General features: G+C 34.9%; 1 protein-coding gene across 8 annotated transcripts in view; it reads left to right on the forward strand.

Annotated features, from left to right (window-relative positions):
• The window catches only part of PHTF2 (putative homeodomain transcription factor 2), a 159,582-nt gene extending 137,396 nt beyond the window's left edge, over positions 1-22,186 (forward strand). For 7 of the 8 annotated variants that reach the window (XM_010386295.2, XM_030932727.1, XM_010386299.2 and 4 more), the window contains 8 exons: positions 2,818-2,946; positions 4,765-5,037; positions 5,262-5,393; positions 7,720-7,806; positions 14,039-14,194; positions 16,290-16,385; positions 18,461-18,586; positions 19,541-22,186. In XM_010386295.2, coding sequence (XP_010384597.1) covers positions 2,818-2,946; positions 4,765-5,037; positions 5,262-5,393; positions 7,720-7,806; positions 14,039-14,194; positions 16,290-16,385; positions 18,461-18,586; positions 19,541-19,561 — 1,020 coding nt within the window. In that variant the 3' untranslated portion in view covers positions 19,562-22,186. Of the gene's footprint in view, positions 1-2,817; positions 2,947-4,764; positions 5,053-5,261; positions 5,394-7,719; positions 7,807-14,038; positions 14,195-16,289; positions 16,386-18,460; positions 18,587-19,540 lie in introns of those variants that run through there. The other variant, XM_030932730.1, reaches the window with a different exon arrangement.
• The last annotated feature ends 438 nt before the right edge of the window (positions 22,187-22,624 follow it).

A 22,624-nucleotide genomic window follows, 5' to 3' on the forward strand; every position in this document is an offset into this window, starting at 1 on the left:
CTGTCTCCAAAGGAAAAAAAATTTTTTTAAGTTCTAAATTTTAGTTTGAAAACATATATAGCGGCCAGGCATGGTGACTCACACCTGTAATCCCAGCTTGGGAGGCTGAGACAGGTGGATTACTTGAGGTCAGGAGTTCGAGACTAGCCTGGCCAACATGGTGAAACCTTGTCTCTTATTAAAAATACAAAAATTAGTCGGGCATGGTGGTGGGCACAGTGGCGGGCACCTGTAATCCCAGCTGCTCAGGAGGCTGAGGCACGAGCACTGCTTGAACCCGGGAGGCGAACGTTTCAGTGAGCCAAGAACTGCACTCCAGCCTGGGCGGTAGAGTGCAACACAGTCTCAAAAAAAAAAAAAAAGAAAAAGAAAAAGAAAAAAGAAAATATATTTTGAGTAACCTATGTGATAAAATTATAAAATGAAATTATTTGCTCTGATGTTTTCCCTGAATCTTTTAAAAAAGTATTTCATGTGATGCTATTCTCCACACTTGCAGACATGATTCAACAAGACTGTTTTTCAATGTACATTTCACACACACATACACAGAGAGAGAGAGAGAGAGAGAAATATAGCAGTCTTTTCAATTTATTTTTTCAAGTTTCTACACACAACATTGAACATGTAATTAACTCTTTTAAAATTCACCAGTTTCTAGTTGTTGTCTTCTCTTTTGCGTTTAGGCTTTCTAGAAATATTGTAATATCAGATGCTGGATAGAGTAATTGGCAAGGTAGCTAGATGTAAAAGGAGTGCTTTTGGAAGGACAATGAGAATGTCCTGATTTCCTATTTCTGTCTCTAGATGGGCTTTCTTGGTATTGATATATTCCTTTCTTCATGTAATTAGGAAGACCTTAATTCACTATTCCAGACTGAGGGTTTAAAAAAGTCTATAAATCATGGGTTGAAATCTGTTGGCTCTCAAGCTTAACCTTCTTTCCTTTTAGCTTCTTGCACTTCTTGTTTCTGGCTTTTTGGTTCCATTACGCTTAATAATTATAAACTTTCTAGAGAAAGTTTGATATATATTTTGGTACAGATGATTTCTTTCCCAAAACAGAATATTTTGTTTGGAGATAAATGAGGAAATAACATTTGAGAAATTAAGTTGGTAGTTAATAAATAGTATCTTAGCACTCTTCAGGACCTCAAGTAGTGAAATATATATCATGAAAGTTAAAGTATATTAAAATCCCTTATCTCTGGAAAAGATAAAAATTTTCCACCTCTGTTTTTTTACATTATTGAATTATTATTATTCAACTTTAGTTGAAATTAATCAATGCAACTTTAGTCCCCCTAGAGGAAAGTGTTAAAAGTTTACAAGAAATTTTTTTTTACTATATTTTAATCACATTTTTGTCCTCTAAAGAATAAATGTACCTAGAGTAGATTCTTCTGTTCATTGTTAGAAGTTATATTTAATGAAATATTTTATAAAATTTGAGGTTGCTGTGAATGCCAAAACTATCATTTTTTAAAAATGTGGGAAGTGGCCAGGCACTGTGGCTCACTCCTGTAATCAATCGCAGCACTTTGGGAAGCTGAGGTGGGCAGATCACAAGGTCAGGAGTTCGAGACCAACCTGGTCAACATGGTGAAACCCCGTCTCTACAAAAATTAAAAAATTAGCGGGGCGTGGTGGTAGGCACCTATAGTCCCAGCTATAGCAGAGGCAGGAGAATCACTTGAACTCGGGAGGCGGAGGTTGCCATGAGCTGAGATCGCGTCATTGCACTCCAGCCTGGGTAACAGAGCAAGACTCCATCTCAAAAAACAAAATATAGGAAGTATATGAGTCCTTAACAATATGCTAGAAATACTGCAATATAAACAAGCAAACTGATCTCTAGCTGGGTTTAATCTTTTAGTGTTACTTCTCCTCTTGAAGTCTGATTATATAAAGGTTTAGTGTTTCATTAATCTTGTTGCCATCATTAACTCAACTGTTCTGCTTTGGGGCTGGGTGCAGTGGTTCACACCTGTAATCCCAGCACTTGGGAGGTAGAGGCCAGTGGATCACCTGAGGTCAGGAGTTAGAGACCAGCCTGGCCAACATGGTGAAACCCTGTCTCTACTAAAAATAACAAGCTTAGCCAGGTGTGGTGGCACATGCCTGTAGTCCGAGCTACTCAGGAGGCTGAGTGCTTCAGTTTTGTAATATTTGCTCTATCTGAATAAACGAAAAGTTAGACTGGTCCTTTGGAGAAATGCTAGATTAAAATATCAGAAAAGTAACTAAATCAGATATTAAACATTAAGTATATAAGGAAGATTCTTTTTTGGGATAAGACTGTAGCACTATATAGTCTTTAAAAGAGATTCAAATCTCGGCTGTCATATTCTTTTTTAATGAATGATCATAAGTTGAACAATGATTACTACGAACAAGTTGATATCCATTTGTCTTTTAGCATTAGTACATTGCAACTATGTAGACTGATTGACAACTAAATACTTTTGCTGACATGTTTTAGTATATTTTTGAACATAAGTTGACTAATACTTGTTACAGAAAGTTCTGAACTTGTACAGTTTTATAACCGTGTAACTTCTTATGATATCTGTTCAGTGTATATGCTAACTAATTCTAAGATAGAATTTTAGTGTCTTAGAGTTGTGTGTATAAATATATTAGCTATGCACAGATCTACATATTCCATTTATAAAACATGATAAATATATTCACCAATTTTTATTTTTAGTGTCATTAAAATTGTATGTGTATATAGAGATATATATACAACTTTATATACAAACATTTTATTTGTTAAATGTGATCAATATATTTACTTTTTTTTTTTTTTTATAGAGTCATTTGCCCTGGCTCCATAGTTCCCACCCAGGATTAGAAAAAATAAGTGCTATAGTATGGGAAGGTAATGATTGTAAGAAAGCAGACATGTCTGTACTTGAAATCAGTGGAATGATAATGAACAGAGTGAGTTTTTAAATTTTATTCTTGTAGTTCAAGGGTAAGACTTAGTGATTATCTGTATATAAGATAATTACTGGAATGTTATACTAGTAATCTACTGACCTCATTTCTTCACCCTGAAAAAAGAGTTTTATGTGTATATTTGTTTCTGTCTGTGATTTAAACAGTGATTTGTCACCAAACCGCTCTCATCTTCTAATGTTTTCACTTATCTGACCTAGAATAGATATAATCTATAATTTTTCTCTTTTATGTTATTCATTCTTTTGAAATTCAGGAGCTTGTAGATATATACAGGTGTTAATAAAGACTTTTCTTTGGTCTAGAGATTGTTGTTACAAAAACTTTAAAAATAAAATAATTAAAAAGGCGTATGTTTCTGTATCCTTCTTACTGGTTCATTTGTTTAATAGGACTTAAAACATGAAAAAATCAAACTAGTAAATTTGCATTCATACTTTGCTTGCCTGCTTAAATATATAGAAGTAATCCAGATAGTGGTAAAAGTCTTGAGTAGTTCAAAGAAGTCTAATTCAAATACTGTGGATTTAAATTTTATTTTCTATTATTTCTTTTTTCAGATAATTACTGATTTTTAAAATATGTTGATTTCTCTGGACTTGTTTTTAACTTGCAATTTCTAAATTTCTTTGGTGCATTATTATGCTAGAACTCTTCACACTTTATGTAAGACAGGAATTAAAGTAACTGGGTCTAGAAATTGATAACACTCCCTATTACATATCTCAGTATTAGCAATTAAAAGCAGTTGACTGGGAAGTCTCTGGAATCTTGGATCTAGTTTGTGCTCTGTAACTTAATTACCTGTGAATTGGCAGATCACTTAATTTACAATAGTCTCATTTATCTAATGTATAATATAAAAAGTTGGCTACATGATAGTTAAGATCCCTTTTAGTTCTGCCAGTCTAGCATATTGGAAACTCTTATATTGTCCCATTATCTAATTTCCTTTTTTTATTATTTTTTTTTTATAATTCCTTCACCTTTTCCCTTCTGTTTAATTTCTTCTTCCTTCTATCATCTCTCTTCTAAAATGCTTCTAGAGTTTAAGGAGACACTTATTTATATATTGGACTATTCAAAGAGAAACATAAGTGGCTGGGCGTGTTGGCTTATGCCTGTAATCTCAACACTTTGGGAGCTAGAGGAGAGATTATCGCTTGAGCCCAGTAGTTAAAGACCAGCCTGAGCAGCATAGTGAAACCCTGTCTCTACATCTCTACAAAACCCAAAAAATTAGCTGGGGGCTGTGGTGTATACCTGTAGTCCCAGCTACTACGAATGCTGAGTTGGGGGGATCACTTGAGCCCATGATTGCACCACTGCACTCCAGCCTGGGCAACAGAGTGAGACCCTGTCTCTGAAAAAAAAAAAAGAAAAGAAAAAACCCCAAGGTACGAATGTATGAAATAAGTGTAATGCTGAGTTTTTTTCTTTAATGAACTGAATTTAAGTGGATATGAGATCTCATTCTCTTTAATATTGCAGTATTTGTGAATATTTCTAACTTGAAATAATGAAATACATAATTTTTTTTTTCAAGATCTGGATAAGACAGTCAATCCTTTCGCCATCTACTTAGTGAATTAGAGATCTGATAATGAATTGTTTTTAAGATCTGAAGAATTAATGACATTTTATGTGTACTAGGCTCTCAAACTTGAATGGGATTCAAATTATTCATATTAAAATGAATATATTTTAACAAATGATTTCATATTGCTATAAATAATTTTACTGTAGATAACATTTATAATTTTATTTTTCTTTTCTCTCTCTTCCCCTGGCTTCCTCAAGGTGAACAGCCATATACCAGGAATAGGATACCAGATTTTTGGAAATGCAATCTCTCTCATACTGGGTTTAACTCCATTTGTTTTCCGACTCTCTCAAGCTACAGACTTGGAACAACTCACAGCACATTCTGCTTCAGAACTTTATGTGATTGCATTTGGTTCTAATGAAGATGTCATAGTTCTTTCTATGGTTATAATAAGTTTTGTGGTTCGCGTGTCTCTTGTGTGGATTTTCTTCTTTTTGCTCTGTGTAGCAGAAAGAACTTATAAACAGGTAGGTATAATGTAGACTTCTGAATAAGAATATTTTATCGTTTTCATAATATTAAAAGTATTCCTGAAGTACTTTATTTCATTATGTCATTTTTACCTAATTATTTTTCTATTTTGCTTTTATAGTAGCTAACCAAATAAAATCTTAACAATTCATGTTTTGTTGATTTTTGTTTTTCTGTGGTAATCTACTTGAAAATTAATCCTCATCTTAATCTTTTTTAGCGATTACTTTTTGCAAAACTCTTTGGACATTTAACATCTGCAAGGAGGGCTCGAAAATCTGAGGTTCCTCATTTCCGGTTGAAGAAAGTACAGAATATAAAAATGTGGCTATCTCTCCGTTCCTATCTTAAGGTAGAATGGGAGTGATAAAAGTAGTTTTAACATGCTGGCCCTTTCTGATAGTTCCAGTTTCTTTATCAATATATATTTGTCTCTAGATGTATAGTAACCAGCTTTTACTCATTCGAAAGCTGAATTAGGGATTTTGTTTCTACTTGCCTGGTTGTCACAAGCCAGCAGAGGGAGCCCATTACTTAAAAAAGAATTTAAAACAAAACTAACCAATGAGTTTCCTCACAGAAGGGACCTATTACTGTTTTAAAATATTAGTTTGCAATTCAGTGTCATTCTTTTCATGTCATTATTTTCCTTTAAACTTTTAAATAATTGTCCTAGTTGTGGAAGTATGATATAAAAACTCTGGAGGGAAGAGGGAAACATCTAAATTGGTTTTAGGAAAACGCTTTTTTTCCTGAGGATTACTTAACTGCATTAAGTAACAGTAGAATGTCATTATATATGGAGTAATCATGCAAATTCAATGATATTTATTCACAGCACTGTCTCTATCTTAGTAAAGTTGACCTAAAGACCAATTATCCTCTGACATACCTATCTTTAATGCTTTATATTTTGAAATAATAATGAAAGAAGTAAAAAAAAAGTTTGCCCTATTTATCTACTCTTATATTTAAAAAATTAATTGTTCTGTTTATTTAACTTATTAAATTTAGTTCACTTAGTGTCACTGCTGCAAATTGGCATGGATATTTTTTCCTGTGACATATCTGTTGTATGGAGGGATGAATCTGATCTTTGTTGCTTGAATTCATCCAAAATTTCCCCCATTATCAACCCTAAGCAGGTGTTACATTCTTTTGTACATTGATTATTTTATTCAGTAAACACTTATTTATGTTAACCGTGTGCCATTCACTGTTGATGAGATGAAAGCCCCTACCCTCATACCTAAGCTTATACTTCAGTGAGGTAAACATGTAAGCCCAGACCTAGGAATTATCCTTGTTTAATCTCTAGTATCCAATTTATCACCAATTCCTATCTTTTCTGCTCCCAAAATATGTCTTGAATCCATTTGCTTCTCTTTGTTCCATTTTTTTTTTTTTTTGAGGCGGAGTCTCCTCTGTCGCCCAGGCTGGAGTGCAGTGGCCGGATCTCGGCTCACTGCAAGCTCCACCTCCCGAGTTTACGCCATTCTCCTGCCTCAGCCTCCCGAGTAGCTGGGATTACAGGCGCCCGCCACCTCGCCTGGCTAGTTTTTTGTATTTTTTTAGTAGAGACGGGGTTTCACCGTGTTCGCCAGGATGGTCTCGATCTCCTGACCTCGTGATCCACCCGTCTCGGCCTCCCAAAGTGCTGGGATTACAGGCTTGAGCCACCGCGCCCGGCCAGTCTTTGTTCCATTTCTACCACCCTCATTGAAACCATCAATCATCTTCTGCCTTGTGCTACTACAGTTACCTCTTACCTGGCATTCCAGTGTTCACATTTCTTCCTTTCATTCCTTTCTTCAGTCTGCCACCAGTGATCTTTTAAAAATGTATATTTGGCCCTATATTCTTAAAACTTCTTGGAGGTTCTCCATTGCTCTTAAGATAAAGCACAAAATCTTAACAAGGTTTATAATGCCCTTTATGATCTAAGTTCTCCCTTATTCACCTGTCTTTTGTTTCATTTTGAAACACTCTTCTTCCTAGTCCACTACATTCCAGGCATGTCAGACTGCTTTGGTTCTTTACATGAGCTGTGATCTGTCCTGCTTTATGTTCTTGCACATGCTCTTCCTTCTACCTAGAACACTGCTGTGTGCCATCATGCCCCTGCCCCTCCCCCTTAGTCTGGAGATCTTCCCAGGCCCACACTCCTAACCCTCAAATCTAAATGAAGTCTCCCTGCCAAGTATCTCAAAGCATCCTATGTCTTTCCCTTTTAGCACTCATCACAATTTATCACATATATCTGTGATTATGAGCTTGATGTCTCACTCCCCTCCTAATTCCTGTGAAGGTAGAGGGACCATGTGTTATTCTCTGTTGTATTTCTAGCACCCAGCACAGTATCTAGTTCTAAGCAGGTGCTTAAGAAATATTTACTGAATAAATGACTTGTGTTTGACAAAATGAAATATTTGAAAGTTATACGAATAATTTAATGCTATATAGATATAGATACCCTTTTAACTCTTGCAAATCCTCAGGAAATCATAACACTTTATCATTAAAATTTGCCTAACAAATTAGGTATATTCAACATTGTGAGCTATGATCAAACTCATGGTGATGAGTCGACACCTTTATTGAAACCATGGAAATTATCTGCTAATTAGTAAATATATTTTAAAATGTTTCCTTTTCTCCCTTCCACCCACACCCTGCAGCGTCGAGGTCCTCAGCGTTCAGTTGATGTAATAGTTTCATCTGCTTTCTTATTGACTATCTCAGTTGTATTTATCTGTTGTGCCCAGGTGAGTTAACTCGCTCCATGTAGAAATTAACCAGATATATAAATACTAACTTTCAGATTAATAAATAATCAAATAATAATATAAGTAAGCCTAGTTAGAAAAGTAAGTTTTGAAGTTATCTTTTTGCAGTTTATTTTTGTGGTAGAATAAATAAGTGTATCTGATCTCTGTGCCATGAACAGTGAGCATATATGCTCAAATGTCTGTTGAAAGAACACAGATTAATTTTTGCCTAGAATCCTTCTCATTATCTTTACTTCCCAGAAGAAACATATGAGTTATAAAATTGTCCCAGGAATGTCCGATTTATTCATGTTTACTATTCTTTTATTTCTTATATCTGAATAGTTACTGTGACTTAACTGCTGCATACTCTGAAAAAGAATTTTTAGTGACCCACATTACTTAGGGAGTACAAAAGTGTCTCAGGATATGCACTGCTATAATGCAGGGGAACATGTTCTCAGGGTCTCCTGAGGGTTGTGTCATGGGCCATGTAATATTTAAAAATAAGTTAAAAAGTATTAAAATTTTAAAAACAAAAATAATAAAACATATGCAAACTTCCATTCCAAGTAGTATGATGTACTAGCTTATCTGAAAATTCTTCTACTTTAAAACATCAAGCAGGCTGGGCACAGTGGTTCACACCTGTAATCCCAGCACTTCGGGAGACCAGGGAGTGCGGATCACCTGAGGTCAGGAGTTTGAGACCAGCCCAACCAACATGGTGAAACCTCATCTCTGTTAAAAATACAAAAATTAGCCGGGCATGGTGGTAGGCGCCTGTAATCCCACCTGTTCAGGAGGCTGAGGCATGAGAATCTCTTGGACCCAAAAGGCGGAGATTGCATCACTGCACTCCAGCCTGGGGGATAGAGCGAGACTCTGTCTCCAAAAACAAACAAACAAAAAAAAACATCAAACAATGCTGGGGGGACCCTCAGCTTTTGAATGTACATATTGTATATATATCTAAGTTCATAAGATAATAAAGGTCCAAAAATGAAGACAAAACTGAAAACCAGAGCATTTAAGAATAAGCATTAATGCTATGGCAGCGTGAGAATAAGAGAATGAAGTATATTGCCAGTCTTAGTATTGTATCCCAAAGACTTGAAATTTTATGCCCACGTAGGACAGGAGATGAGGCCTTGACCTGTAATACCTCCCTACTCACACCATGAAGTCAAACCCTCCAAGATCTACAGCCTCAGTGAAAAGTTGGGTAAGAAAAACAGTCTGCTCACCAGCACTGGAAGACAAGAAGGAAGCTTATCTGACTCTGGATGACAAGGATGGGGGAAAAGTCTCTTCTAAGAATATATAACTCTGCCCTTACTACAGGTTTAGGGTTCAAATTGACATTATACATCTTGTCCTATAACCCTCATGTCAAGAAGTTAATATAAAAAGTGGTCCTAGGCCCCTGGATACCTGACAGAAGCAAAACCAAGGCTGTTTGGGGGCATGCAACTTCAGCCTAGACCTCATGGGATCCACAGATAAAGCTCCTTCTGATATCAAAACATAGGAAGAAACAGCGTAACATGAAGGAGTCAACAGATAAACCAATAGCAGGATTAGGTCTCCAGCTATTTCAGTTTGATCAGGTGGAAACTAAGTTTGTTTACAGTGATGAAAGACATAGATAACACTATGAAGAGAGAACAGATAAGTTTGAAAAAGAACTTCAGAGAAATTAAAAATACAGTTATTGACTTTTGACTTTTGTTTTTTGCTTTTCACTGCTGGAGCAAAGTCATTGACTTTTAAAACACAATGAACAGAATAAATAGCAAATTAAAGACAGCTAAAGACATAGTGAACTGGGAGATGAAAGAAATGACTAAGATACAGGACAGAGATAAAGACACAGAAAATGTAAAATGGATATTGAGACTTCGTGGGAGATCCAACATATGTCTAATAAGAATTCCAGGAGGAGGCTGGGTGTGGTGGCCCACGCCTGTAATCCTAGCATTTTGGGAGGCCCAGGCAGGCAGAACACTTGAGGTCAGGAGTTCGCGACCAGTCTGGCCAATATGGTGAAACCTCTCTCTACTGAAAATACAAAATTAATCGGGCATTGTGGCTCACGCCTGTAATCCCAGCGCTGGGGAAGCTGAGGCAGGAGAATCGCTTGAACTGGGGAGGCAGAAGTTGCAGTGAGCCGAGGTTGCGCCACTGTACTTCAGCCTGGGCAACAGAGCGAGACTGTCTCAAAATAAAGAAAGAAAGAAAGAATTCCAGGAAGAAAGAATGCTGAAAAACAACATTTGGAGAGATAATGGCTAAGAATTTTTCTGAGTTGATGACTTTTTTTTCAGGCACAAGGATGTTTATAAAACTTTCCCATGTATTAGGCAATAAAGTAAAAACTAATACCAAATGTCTGATACTATACAGACCACAATATCTAGCTTTCATATAGTCAAAGTAGAAAAGAGTGATAGCAACAAAAAAATCTTATGTATTTGGAGATTTAAAAACATACAAATAATACATTCTTTAAAAGGAAAAGCACACTATTAAACTGTAAACAGTTTAATACTGGCACAATTGAGAATTTTTTAAAGATACTAGTATGAAGTGCTTTATATCATTAAAGTTGAAGGCATAAGTGGACAATTTTATAGAAATGCATAATCTATTAAAATGGACTCAAAGGTAATTGAAAACCTGAAGAGATTTGTAGCTGTAAGTAGTTTAAAATTTTAGTAATTTAAAATATGCCACCAACAAAAATCCCATATGGTTTTACTGATGAATTTTGTCAAATATTTAAATAGATAATCCTAAACTTACACAAAAGATCTAGTCAATAGACAAAGGGGATATTCTTCAGCTCCTTTTATGAGGCTAGTATAACCTTGATGCCAGTACCATAGAGCTAGTATGAAAATGGGAAACTGAGCTGGTTTCATTTATTAGATACAAAATTCTTCAACAAAATACTAAGAAGATGAAGCCAGAATGTGAATTACAATAAATAGGCCATGACTAAGATTGTCCCTGGAATGCAGATTTCAACTTTAGAAAATCTATTAATGCAATTTAAGCTGATTAAAGGCAGAAAATATGCAATCATATAAATAGATGCAGAAAACAATTTGTAAATTTTCAGTGGACATTCATGAAACAAGGACTAGGAAGTATTGTCCTTAATCCAATAAAGTATATCTTTTAAAATTTGGAGTAAGCATTATATATAATGATATCACCTTAAGAGTTATTTACTTTAAAATTGGGAATAAGACAAAGTTACTTGCTTTAACACTTCTAGTCAGCATTTGATGGAGGGTATTAATCAGCAAAGATGGGGGAAAAAAGTGGTCTAAAGTTTGGGGAAAAAAATAGTAGACTATATGATTGTTTATATAGAATATCCAAGTGACTTTACAGACACATTATTTAAAATATATTTGTTATATCAAGATTAACAAAAACAGATGCAACATTTTAAAAATTAATTTTGTTTCTATAAACCAGAGATCAGCAAACTTCCTCTGTAAAGGGCCAGATAAATATTTTAGACTTTTGCCTGATACCTACAATCTCTGAAATATATTCTTTTTCTTCTAATTCCTCTTTCTCTTCTTCTTTTGAAATCATATAAAAATTACTTTTAGCTCTAGGGCCAGACAGAGGCCTAAAGCTAGATTTGGTCAATGGACCATAATTTGTTGACATCTGCTATATACAGAAATAGATAATTGAAAACTATAAATACTGGCCAGGCACAGTGACTCATGGTTATAATCTTAGCACTTTGGAAGGCCAAAGTGAATGGATCCCATGAGCCCAGGAGTTCAAAGCCAGCCTGGGCAACATAGTAAGACCTGGTCTCTTAAAAAAAAAAATACAAAATTAGCCAGATGTGGTGACACACGCCTGTGATCCCAGCTACTTGGGAAGCTGGGGTGAGAAGATCACCTGAGCCTGGGAAGTCAAGGCTGCAGTGAGCCATGATTGTGCCACTGTACTCCAGCCTGGAGTAACAGTGTGAGACCCTGTCTTTAAAAACAACAACAAAAACACATATGTCATTTCCAATAGCAACAACAACAAAAAAGATTCACAAGAATAATTCTAACAAAAGATATGTAGGACCTTATGGAGAAATAGGATAAAACTTTATTGAAAATTATAAAAGAAGGTACACAATGAGGCTGAGCGCGGTGACTCATGCCTGTAATCCCAGCACTTTGGGAGGCCTAGGTGGGCGGATCACCTGAGGTCAGGAGTTCAAGACCAGCCTGGAAACCATGGCAAAACCCCATCTCTACTGAAAAAAATAGCCAGACGCGGTGGCGCATGCCTGTAATCCCAGCTACTTGGGAGGCTGAGGAGGCAGGAGAATCACTTGAACTTGGGAGGCGGAGGTTGCAGTGAGCCGAGATCACGCCACTGCACTCCAGCCTGGGCAACAGAGTGACACTCAGTCTCAAAAAAATTTTTACAAAGAAGGTATACAATGTTAGTCACAATGTTAATAGTTGGGAAGGTTCAATTTCATATTGATTCTCCTGGGGGAATTGTTGGAATCCCATGTAATTAAACAGAATGCTTTATTTTAAAAAATAAGTAACTCATCAAGCTCCCTAAAACTCATCTGGAAGCACAGAAAGACAAGAGTAGTCCAGATAATTTTGAAGAACAAGTTGCTGTACCAGAAATATGAAGTCTTACTTTACTTTTTCTTTTTGTTTTTCTTTTTTAAATTTCTCTTAGAACCTTCAGATGAGAGACTTATTTTAAAATTACAGAAAGACTATGATTTTTGCCCAGGTATAGAATGACCAATGGGATGAAATAGAGTTGTACATAGCCATATATATGTAGAAACCTAATATATGATCAGATGGCATTGTATATCAATGCAGGAAGGCTTTACATAATGGAAATATGAAGTACAAATGGAGCAAAATGACTTCATGCCATACATAAAAATAAATTCTAGGTGGATTAAAGATCTAAATGTGAAAAACAAAATTTTTAATATCACAAATAAAAATTAAAATTTCGTGTCCTGCAAACACACCATAAACAACAAACCAGAGTCTGGGAAAGACAGTGGCAAAATGACTTAAATAGGATTGTTAGTCACATTATAGACATAACTTCTAAAAATCAATAGGAAAAACACAACATACTAGAAAAAATGTAGATGTAGAATATAAAAAGGTAACTCACAGAGGAGGAAATTCAATTACCAATAAGCATATGAAACATACTCATCCTCCCTAAATATCAGGAAAAGTAAAATTAAGGCAATGAGAGAGCACTTTACACCCATTAGATTGGCAGATATTCGGAAGTTAGATCGTAACAAGTATGAAAGAAAATGATGGCAAAGGAAACTCTGATACACTGCTGAGAGGATAAATTGGGGCAACTATTTCAGAGACAAACTTACAGTATCTAATAAAGTTGAAGATGTAATATCCAAGAACCCAGTGATTTGACTCCCAGATAACTTCTAGAGAAAGTTGCATGTGCATACAAGGAAACACATACAAGAATGTGTATTACAGCATTGCTTGTAATAATGGAAATTGGCAACAAAATATTAATGATAGGGTTGACCAATAAGTTGTGGCTGATTGTTTTACTAGCCAATAAATCATGGCTGATTTTTTTACTTTAACATAGGAGTTAGAATGAACAAATTTGGAGCTAAGTCTGTCATCCTGAATCAGCCTTGAAAACAAAATTCAGTGGAATAAAAAGTAAATTAAAGAATGATGTGAATAATGTGGTAACATATAAATTTTTTTTCTTTTTTTTCCCCAACTCCCAAGTGCTTGGAAAATAAATTTTAAAATATACAAAAAATAATAGAGTTTAAGGATGTATATGTAGCTAAACAATAAAAACAATTATGGAAAAGATAAACATAAAATTCATTACTTCTGGGGTGGGAAGGGGAAGAAAAATAAGAATCAAGGAAAAGTTTAAGGTGATTTCAACTGAATCTAATATTTTTTAATCAGAAAAAGATGTTGCAAAATATTAAGATTTGACAAAACTGGGTAGGGGCCCCATAGATATTAATTACATTATACTCTATATTTTTGATGTACTTAAAATATTTCATAATTAATGTAGAATGTTTCTATAATGTAATACTAAATTTATGAACAATCTATGAAGTAAAATGTTTATTTCTTTTAAAAAGAAATTGTTTGAATCGCATGGCTGCTTTATGTTACCTTTTTCATACTTTTAGCTACTTCATGTGCACGAGATCTTCCTTGATTGTCACTACAATTGGGAACTGGTAATCTGGTGCATCTCGTTAACACTTTTTCTGCTAAGATTTGTTACCCTTGGATCAGAAACAAGTAAAAAATATAGCAATACCTCAATATTACTTACCGAACAGGTGAGTGTGCATGCTTATTATGCTATAAATTAATATCTACAAGTTAAAATGTTTTCATTTCCTTTACGTTTTTCAAGAATGTGTTTTATTTGATTAAGGTCATTTGTGCTATAAAGCAAAACGTAAAATTTAATAGGACACAAGCCTTTCTTCAGTGTTCCTGCCTTGATTCATATTTCAAATCGAATCTCCTTTTTTTTTTTTTTTTTTTTTTTTGAGACGGAGTCTCGCTCTGTCGCCCGGGCTGGAGTGCAGTGGCCAGATCTCAGCTCACTGCAAGCTCCGCCTCCCGGGTTTACGCCATTCTCCTGCCTCAGCCTCCCGAGTAGCTGGGACTACAGGCGCCTGCCACCTCGCCCGGCTAGTTTTTTATATTTTTAGTAGAGACGGGGTTTCACCGTGTTTGCCAGGATGGTCTCGATCTCCTGACCTCGTGATCCACCCGTCTCGGCCTCCCAAAGTGCTGGGATTACAGGCTTGAGCCACCGCGCCCGGCCGAATCTCCTTTTTTAATGTCCCATTTTTATTTGACAAGAAGGAAGTACCACTTATTAAATTAATGTATTTTAAACTATGAGTAGGACATGTTTGCTTTGCAGTGTAGCAGAGCCGCATTTGAGTAAGTATAATTTTTACTCAGTAGAAAGAATAAAGCATAATTGGTTAATTTTATTTTATATGAATTTGTTAAATATTTTCCTCTTGCCATTTTATAGGAATTTTGTAAAGAAACTTATTCCCATGAATATTTTAGTTAGGGATAGTTTGATTTTAAAGAATCAATAAACCTGTCAAATGAGCTCAAACGGGAGAGTAACCACAAAGATAAAGATCCCTAAGAAAGTATACTTGAGCCTGCCAGGCGCGGTGACACACCTGTAATCCCAGCACTTTGGGAGGCTAAGGCAGGCGGATTACCTGAGGTCAGGAGTTCAAGACCAGCCTGGCCAACAAGGTGAAACCCCAAGGTGAAAAAATACAAAAATTAGCCAGGTATGGTAATGCATGCCTGTAATCCCAGCTACTTGTTAGGCTAAGGCAGGAGAATCGTTTGAACCCCAGAGGTTGCGGTGAGCTGAGATTGTGCCACTGCACTCCAGCCTGGGCAACAGAGTGAGACTCCAACTCAAAAAAATAGTATACTTGAGCCTTATGGAATTGGACAAAATCAACCACTTCCTCCAACTCACTCTGAGGCTAACAGTTTCTCATTTCTGCCCTTCTCTTCACCTTTCTTCCAGTGGCCTTTCTGTAGACTTGTTACCCTATAATTTTGGTTTACACATGGTTTTGGTTTGGTTTAGCATGAGTTCTGGCTTAGACTTTTACTGACTTTTCAGTTTATGTTCCTACAGTATCTGATAGATATATCATGTTAGTCTTACCTAGTCAGTATATTGACTAGCTTTGGTTTGGGTGTACATTCCAGCCTAATCAGCGATGGCTGCCAGATTGTGGGTGAAGGTGAGACCTAATGACCTAATGGGATAAGCACAGTTGCCTAGCCTTGCTTCTTCCACTGGCTTGGGGTTAGAGCATTTTTCAAAGAAAGGAACTGTGGACACCCCAAAATTGTCTATTATAGAGTAGATAATACAAATACACAAATATTTTTTAGTGACTTTCAAATAAATCATAAAACAGCAAGGCATTGTGACTGTCTATAATCCCAACACTTTGGGAGGCTGAGATGGGAGGATCACTTGAATCCAGGAGTTCAAGACCAGCCTAGGCAACATAGCAAGACCCCATCTCTGGTAAAAAAGAAAGAAAGAAATAATAAACCATTTATTTAGTTTATTCTAATTATTATTTATTTTTTAGGTTGATTTGGCTGTGATACTAAAGTGTCTCACCTTTTAAATAATGCCATCCAGTCTTTTATTTTGGCTTTTGATTACATTTGAAAAGTGTTTGAGTAACAGTTATTATTTTCCTATTATAAAATAAGTATAGGAAGTTTGGAATATGTAGTATAAAGAGTATTAAAATCACCTATAATCTCGATAACCAGATACTTGAATGAATATATTTCAAGTCCTTTAAAAATGTGTATTTATTATAATTTTAAGCATTTCTATTCTTTTTATAAAAGATAAACCTCTACTTGAAAATGGAGAAAAAACCTAACAAAAAGGAGGAACTGACACTAGTGAATAATGTTTTAAAACTGGCTACTAAACTGCTAAAGGTAAGAATAGAATTGAAAATGGTTATAATGTCAAATATGCTGTTCTGATGTAATTTTTTTTTGTTTATAGATACTACTTTGTATTTGGTTTTCATGATTATCGAAGTTGTTTACAAGTTATACTTGTGCACATACATACAATTTATATTTTACTTCTCATTGCAAAAGTGCTCAAACTAATCCAAATAATTTCTTTGGAAATTGTATATTAATACTTAATATTATGTTTAGAGTATTGTAGAGGTTGGCATCTTTGGAAATGTATGCCTCCTAGACCTTAAAATAGATTTCAGAAAAGAAAATTTGTTGTTAACTTGGGAAGGTTTTTACTTTGTGTTTCTCAGAGCAGTCTTCTGGTTGGCCTGAGTTAGCTTAAAAAGTAATAATACCTAATTTTCATAATAAATGTATGTCATAAACATTTAATTTTTGGTAACAAAAGAATACAATTTTGATGTATTTTATCTCATAATAATTCTTTGGGGGTAATTTAATAAAACATTTTTTATCACTCCTTACAATATTCATTATGTTTTTAGTTCTTAAAAGGAAAAAAGTTTTTAAAATTTCAACTTCTATAACCAATTGAATATAATTGTTACAGTTATTTATATATTTTCAGAGAATGGTATGAAATTAGTTGTGTTTCAATGTTACAGTTAATTCTTCAGTCAACTAAACAGTGTGAATTGGGTATAGACTGTGTACCACATAGTATTGAAGGGTTCAGAAGAAGTGGGTGGGGGGATAATAAAAAGCAATTACAGATTGCCTTCGTTTTCAAATCCCTTTGATTATCTTGAGGAAGATGGTGACATTTAAATAATGAACAAGATAATAGAGGCAAACTCCATTTTTGACCAAAATGCTCAATGGGAAAAAATATCTTGAATTAATAGTTTTATGTTTGCTTGACACATGTATATTGTATCTTCAGAGTGTAGGCACTGTGTAGGAAGGGGCTACAAAGGTGAGACTTAATGAGCAGCCACAGTCTCAGAGCAAAGTATAAAAGTGACTAGAATAACAAAGCATAATAGTATGATTCTTTTTGATCATACATAGCCTCTAGTCAAACTACATAGATTTCTAGTCAGAAATCTGGGACTTAACGTAGATCGTACCTTCTTTCTCTCTCTCTTTACAGCCAAGAAATTCTCAAGTCCACTGATTCAGTCTTTTTAATATCTTCCAATTCATCCCTTCTCTATTAGTACTGCCCTATGTGAGATCCTTGTCTCTCACTTAAGCTTTTGATACACTGAACTCCTTACAGATATTCTTGCTTCTGGTCTCGTTGCTCCCTAGTCTTTCTTCTACATTGCTGGCCCAGTGATCTTTCTTCCTTGTACTTGGGCCCTAACAATGCTGAGCAACCTGTAGCCATTCAGATGTGTCATGTTCTCATGTGTCTTAGAATGTTTACTCCCCACCATCCACAAAGTTTCAGGAGCACCTTCCTCTATGGCCCCATTATTTGCTTTTTATATGTACCTTTGAAATGGGACTTTCATATTTTAATTATTTGTTACTTGTCTACTAAACTGTAAGGTCCTTCAGCTCAGGGACTGAATCTTAACTTCCCAGAGCCTAGCACAGGGCTTGGCATATAATAGAACTTTAAATGTTTGAATTAACCAATTAATCAATCCATGTATTTGAAAATGAATTGACTCAAAGAGGAGTTTTTACATGTTATAATCTTATCAGAAAATTTGGCCAATTTCTAATTCTTCTACCAACAGGTATTGTTCTCTTTCAGTTTCTAGTCTAGTTCTTATATTAAAAAATGTTCTCTAGCCTCCTTATAATAGCTTAAGGGACAGAAATTGGAGTTACAAATTTAGTCACAGAGTTCTTTTAAAGGATGTTCCTTTTTCCTTTAAAACCATTAAAACTATTATTAAAATTTACTTGTTTCAAGTTTAACCAAGTTTATCCTTTCTAAAAGCATCCATAATTGGTAACTTTTTTGAAAGTGTTTTTTAAAAATTCTCATTGTATATTGTTCTGAATTAGCTTACATAGTAATTCTTTTTGAATCTGGTACTGACTTTTTTTTTCTCTTCTGCTAGGAATTGGACAGTCCCTTCAGATTATATGGGCTTACAATGAATCCGCTGCTTTATAACATCACCCAGGTGGTTATCCTGTCAGCTGTTTCTGGTGTTATCAGTGACTTGCTTGGATTTAATTTAAAGGTAAGAGGTTGCAAGTACTTTTTGTTTTTTAGTTTCCTGTTGCATTTTTGTAGCATCCATTTTACCCTCACATGCACAGTAAGGCAGTCATTTTGGTAAGATTGCAATTAGTGAACATTTCGCATTTAATTTCAAAGAATTACATATATTTATGTTTTATAATACAGGAATTTCTAACTTGGAACAGTATCTATTATAAATAGAAGTCTTGTGTAGGATAAGTAGAAGTATTTATTTTTATTTTTTATTTTGAGATGGAGTCTTGCTCTGTCGCCCAGGCTGGTGTGTAGTTGCGTGACCTTGGCTCACTGCAACCTCCGCCTCCCGGGTTCAAGCAATTCTCCTGCCTCAGCCTCCCGAGTAGCTGGGACTACAGGTGTGCACCACCATGCCTGGCTGATTTTTGTATTTTTAGTAGAGACGGGGTTTTGCAGTGTTAGCCAGACTGGTCTCGAACTCCTTACCTCAAGTGATATACCCACCTTGGCCTGCCAGAGTGCTGGGATTACAGGTGTGAGTCACCACGCCCAGCAAGAAGTATTTATTTTTACTAATAAAACTTTAATTTAGGTGATAAAAAAGAAAAAGAAAAGCCCTATTTCTATTTTTGGCCAAAAGTTGTATTATTTATCTATATAGCAATGCATAGATCTTCCAATACATGCACAACTAACTGTTAGGAAGATGTAAGATAATCATATTAAACCAGTTCTAATATATATATATATATAGCCACTTCTCAAGAGAAAGCAATAGAAATCTGATTTTCACATTTTTGTTTGTGTTTAAGGTGAGTTCTTCTTAAAAGGATAAAGGAGTTAAAATATTAGAAACTGCACTTGTTTGTGAATGAAATTTGAATTTTAAAATGGTATTACTATATATAATTTAAGCTTTGATATTAAAAACTGGCTTGTCACCACTTCTATTTTTTTTTTTTTTTTTTTTTTTTAGCTATGGAAGATTAAATCATGACAATTCAAAGAAAAGAAGATGTAGCCTTTTTTCCAGAATAAGAGTACTGACTAAGCTTCCTGAAAGCTTGTCACTGATTCGTTGCTTCAGGAGTCTCAGCTGGGGAGTTGAAGTGTTTACATCAGACTGTCTTGTGCAATTCTTATATTTATTTTACTTGTTCACTTTTTTTACATTTATTTTAGTCTTTATATTTTATTTTTAAGCATTGATGTACTTAGTTGTTGAAAGGGTGATGAAACTGATATCCAGATACTTGAGATCCTGGTAATTGGTCATAAATAATTGGCAAAATAACAAATTGTGAAAACAGAAGCCATTGCTAAGCACTGTTTCTCCATCAATGCCGTGAACTTGCCTTACTTGAGGAAAAATTCTTTAACTTTGGAATATTGCATTGAACTCAGCTATACACATAAAACATTTTCTTCAGTAAATCAAGATCCAGTCAGGGTTTCTCTTGAATTACTTTGAAACAATGCCAGGATCCAAACTGATTAAGTTGCAGTTTAAGCACCCTTCAGTATTAATGTATACGGTATTATATAACAGGTCAACAAGTGCTCTTTGATGATAAAACTTATAATAGAGCAATAATTGTAAATGGTTACCATACTGTAAGATATTTTGATAAAAATTTACTAGTAATACTTGTATTTATTTGAAACACTGGGCTGTTTGCACAGCTCCAGCTGTGCATGCTCAAAATGTGCACTTTTTAAAATTGTTACTTTTAATGTGTATCTTTATATGGGATCTGTTATAGTGTACTAGGGCATGATATGGTATCCTTTTGAGTGAGGTATATACTCATCTCACAAGTGAAGTGCCTACTGATATTACTAAAGTACATTATGTTTACTCAAGTAAATAATTTTCTCCCCATGGTACACTCTAGTACAGGCTATACACACCACACTCAAATGAACAACTTAAGAATAAGGCTAAGAACCAATAAAATATTTCTCTAATTGCTAGTTATAAAACTATATCCAAATTTTCAGAAAAGACAGCTTCAGCTTGCAAATTCTATCCTCTAAACTTATCTGGTGCATTATCCCTACCCCACCCCCATTATATAAGGGCTATTTTAGATGCTTTTAACCTCCCCAACGAATAATTTGCCAAGTGTCCAATGAGAACTTACCATGTTGGTGTGTTAGGTAAATCGGGCGAATAGGATAGTATCTTACATTGGGCCTTGATTTTAAGTTGTTATATTTGTACAATCGAGTATTTTAGGAATTACATGAAACACGAAATGGTCTTTGCAATTTTTTTTAAACTGGGCATCTGGTTTCTAAAAATTCATTTGAAACAATCTAGAATTTTCTTGGTGCAAAGTGTATCATGTGGAATATCCTCATATTTTTACCATATTTTAAGAACTTTAAGACGATTAATTGTAAATAATTTGTTTGATTGGTGCAGTTATAATCCCCAAATCATAATCTTAAAATCAGGAATGTGTGGAGAACAGAGCCATGTCGTATCACTTTGCTCTTACCATTCCTTTTGATCAGCCTCAATTCAGCCTCATTGTGTAGTATGTTTTTTCTTTCTATGAAAAACAACAGAAAGCATTTCATTTGATTTGCCTGTGTTGAAATATGTTTAATAATGACCAAAGTGCATTCTGAGTTTTTTCAAGGAATGTATTACTGGAGCTTTAAGAACATATTTAGTTTCTCATGTGAAAACTTAGGCTTTGTCTGATGTTTTTTCTTCCTGTATTGTCTAATGTTGAGGTTGTTTTTAGGAATTATATTTTATAAACTTTTTCAAAATAAGGTACATACCTATACAGAACTTAACATTTTGCACAGAATATATCAAATATATTTTGAAAAAAAAAGTACGGCATGAGTTCTGTTAGGAATAAAAGATGAAACTATTGTATCTCACAAAAAAAATCTTATTTCAGAATGGAAATATTTTTGAGAAAAGTAGCTGAGTATACTGGTTTAAGAAAATGCTTGTTTTAGATTGAGGTTAACTTAGAGTTGGGAGTTGGTTTATTAAGTACAGTATACCTCTCAACTGTTTATTAATAATATGTTGAATTATGTCAGTGTGGGCAGCAGTAGAATACTAAAAGGAAAATGTCATTTTAAGCAATTTCAGAACATTAACTGAACTATTTTCAAAGCAGAAAAATTGACGTTGCTGCCTTTAAGAATACCATGAATGTAAGAAGTTGAAAGAAATTGTAACATACCACATACTATAGAAAAGGCAGTTCAAAGATAGAATTGTGGCAGATGTTGTGTGTGAACTGTTGTTTCTTTGCCACATGTGTTGTATTTGAAAGTTTGACAGCAAGTTTAAAATAAAACATTCTATGACTGACAGCGTTTTTTTTTTTTAATTTTCAGGTCATATACATTTCTATGATAATTTTGTGTTTAACAAAATTTAGTTAGATTTGGGGGGAGTGAAAATAAATTTTTTATAGCTTTCCAACATTTTAGGTTTTGTTGTGATTCTTAGAACATGAAAAAATAATACATACACAGGCTTTTCATCACCAAAATGATATTATATCACTAATGTTTGTTTGCTTGTTTGTTTTTGAATACAGCAAACTGGCTGTGGCCTGGAATATTAAAGCTCATTGTGAAAAGATAGTGTTTTTTTATTTTTGTTTTTTGTTTGTTTGTTTGTTTGTTTTTGAGATGGAGTCTCGCACTATCACCCAGGCTGGAGTGCAATGGCTTGATCTCGGCTCACTGCAACCTCCGCCTCCCAGGTTCACACCATTCTCCTGCCTCAGCCTCCCAAGTAGCTGGGATTACAGGCGCCCACCACCACACCCAGCTAATTTTTTGTATTTTTAGTAGAGACGGGGTTTCTCTATGTTGACCAGACTGGTCTCAAACTCCTGATCTCATTATCCGCCCGCCTCGGCCTCCCAAAGTGCTGGGCTTATAGGCTTCAGCCTCCGCACCCAGCCGATAGTGGTGTTTTTAAACATGATTTTGCCACATGAATTCAGCATGAGAGATTATGATCAACAGAGGATGGCTAAACATTCTAGTATTTCTGTTATCTGATTGGTCCAAG

The sequence above is a fragment of the Rhinopithecus roxellana genome, chromosome 6, assembly GCF_007565055.1.
Source record: "Rhinopithecus roxellana isolate Shanxi Qingling chromosome 6, ASM756505v1, whole genome shotgun sequence".
Lineage (NCBI taxonomy): Eukaryota > Metazoa > Chordata > Mammalia > Primates > Cercopithecidae > Rhinopithecus > Rhinopithecus roxellana.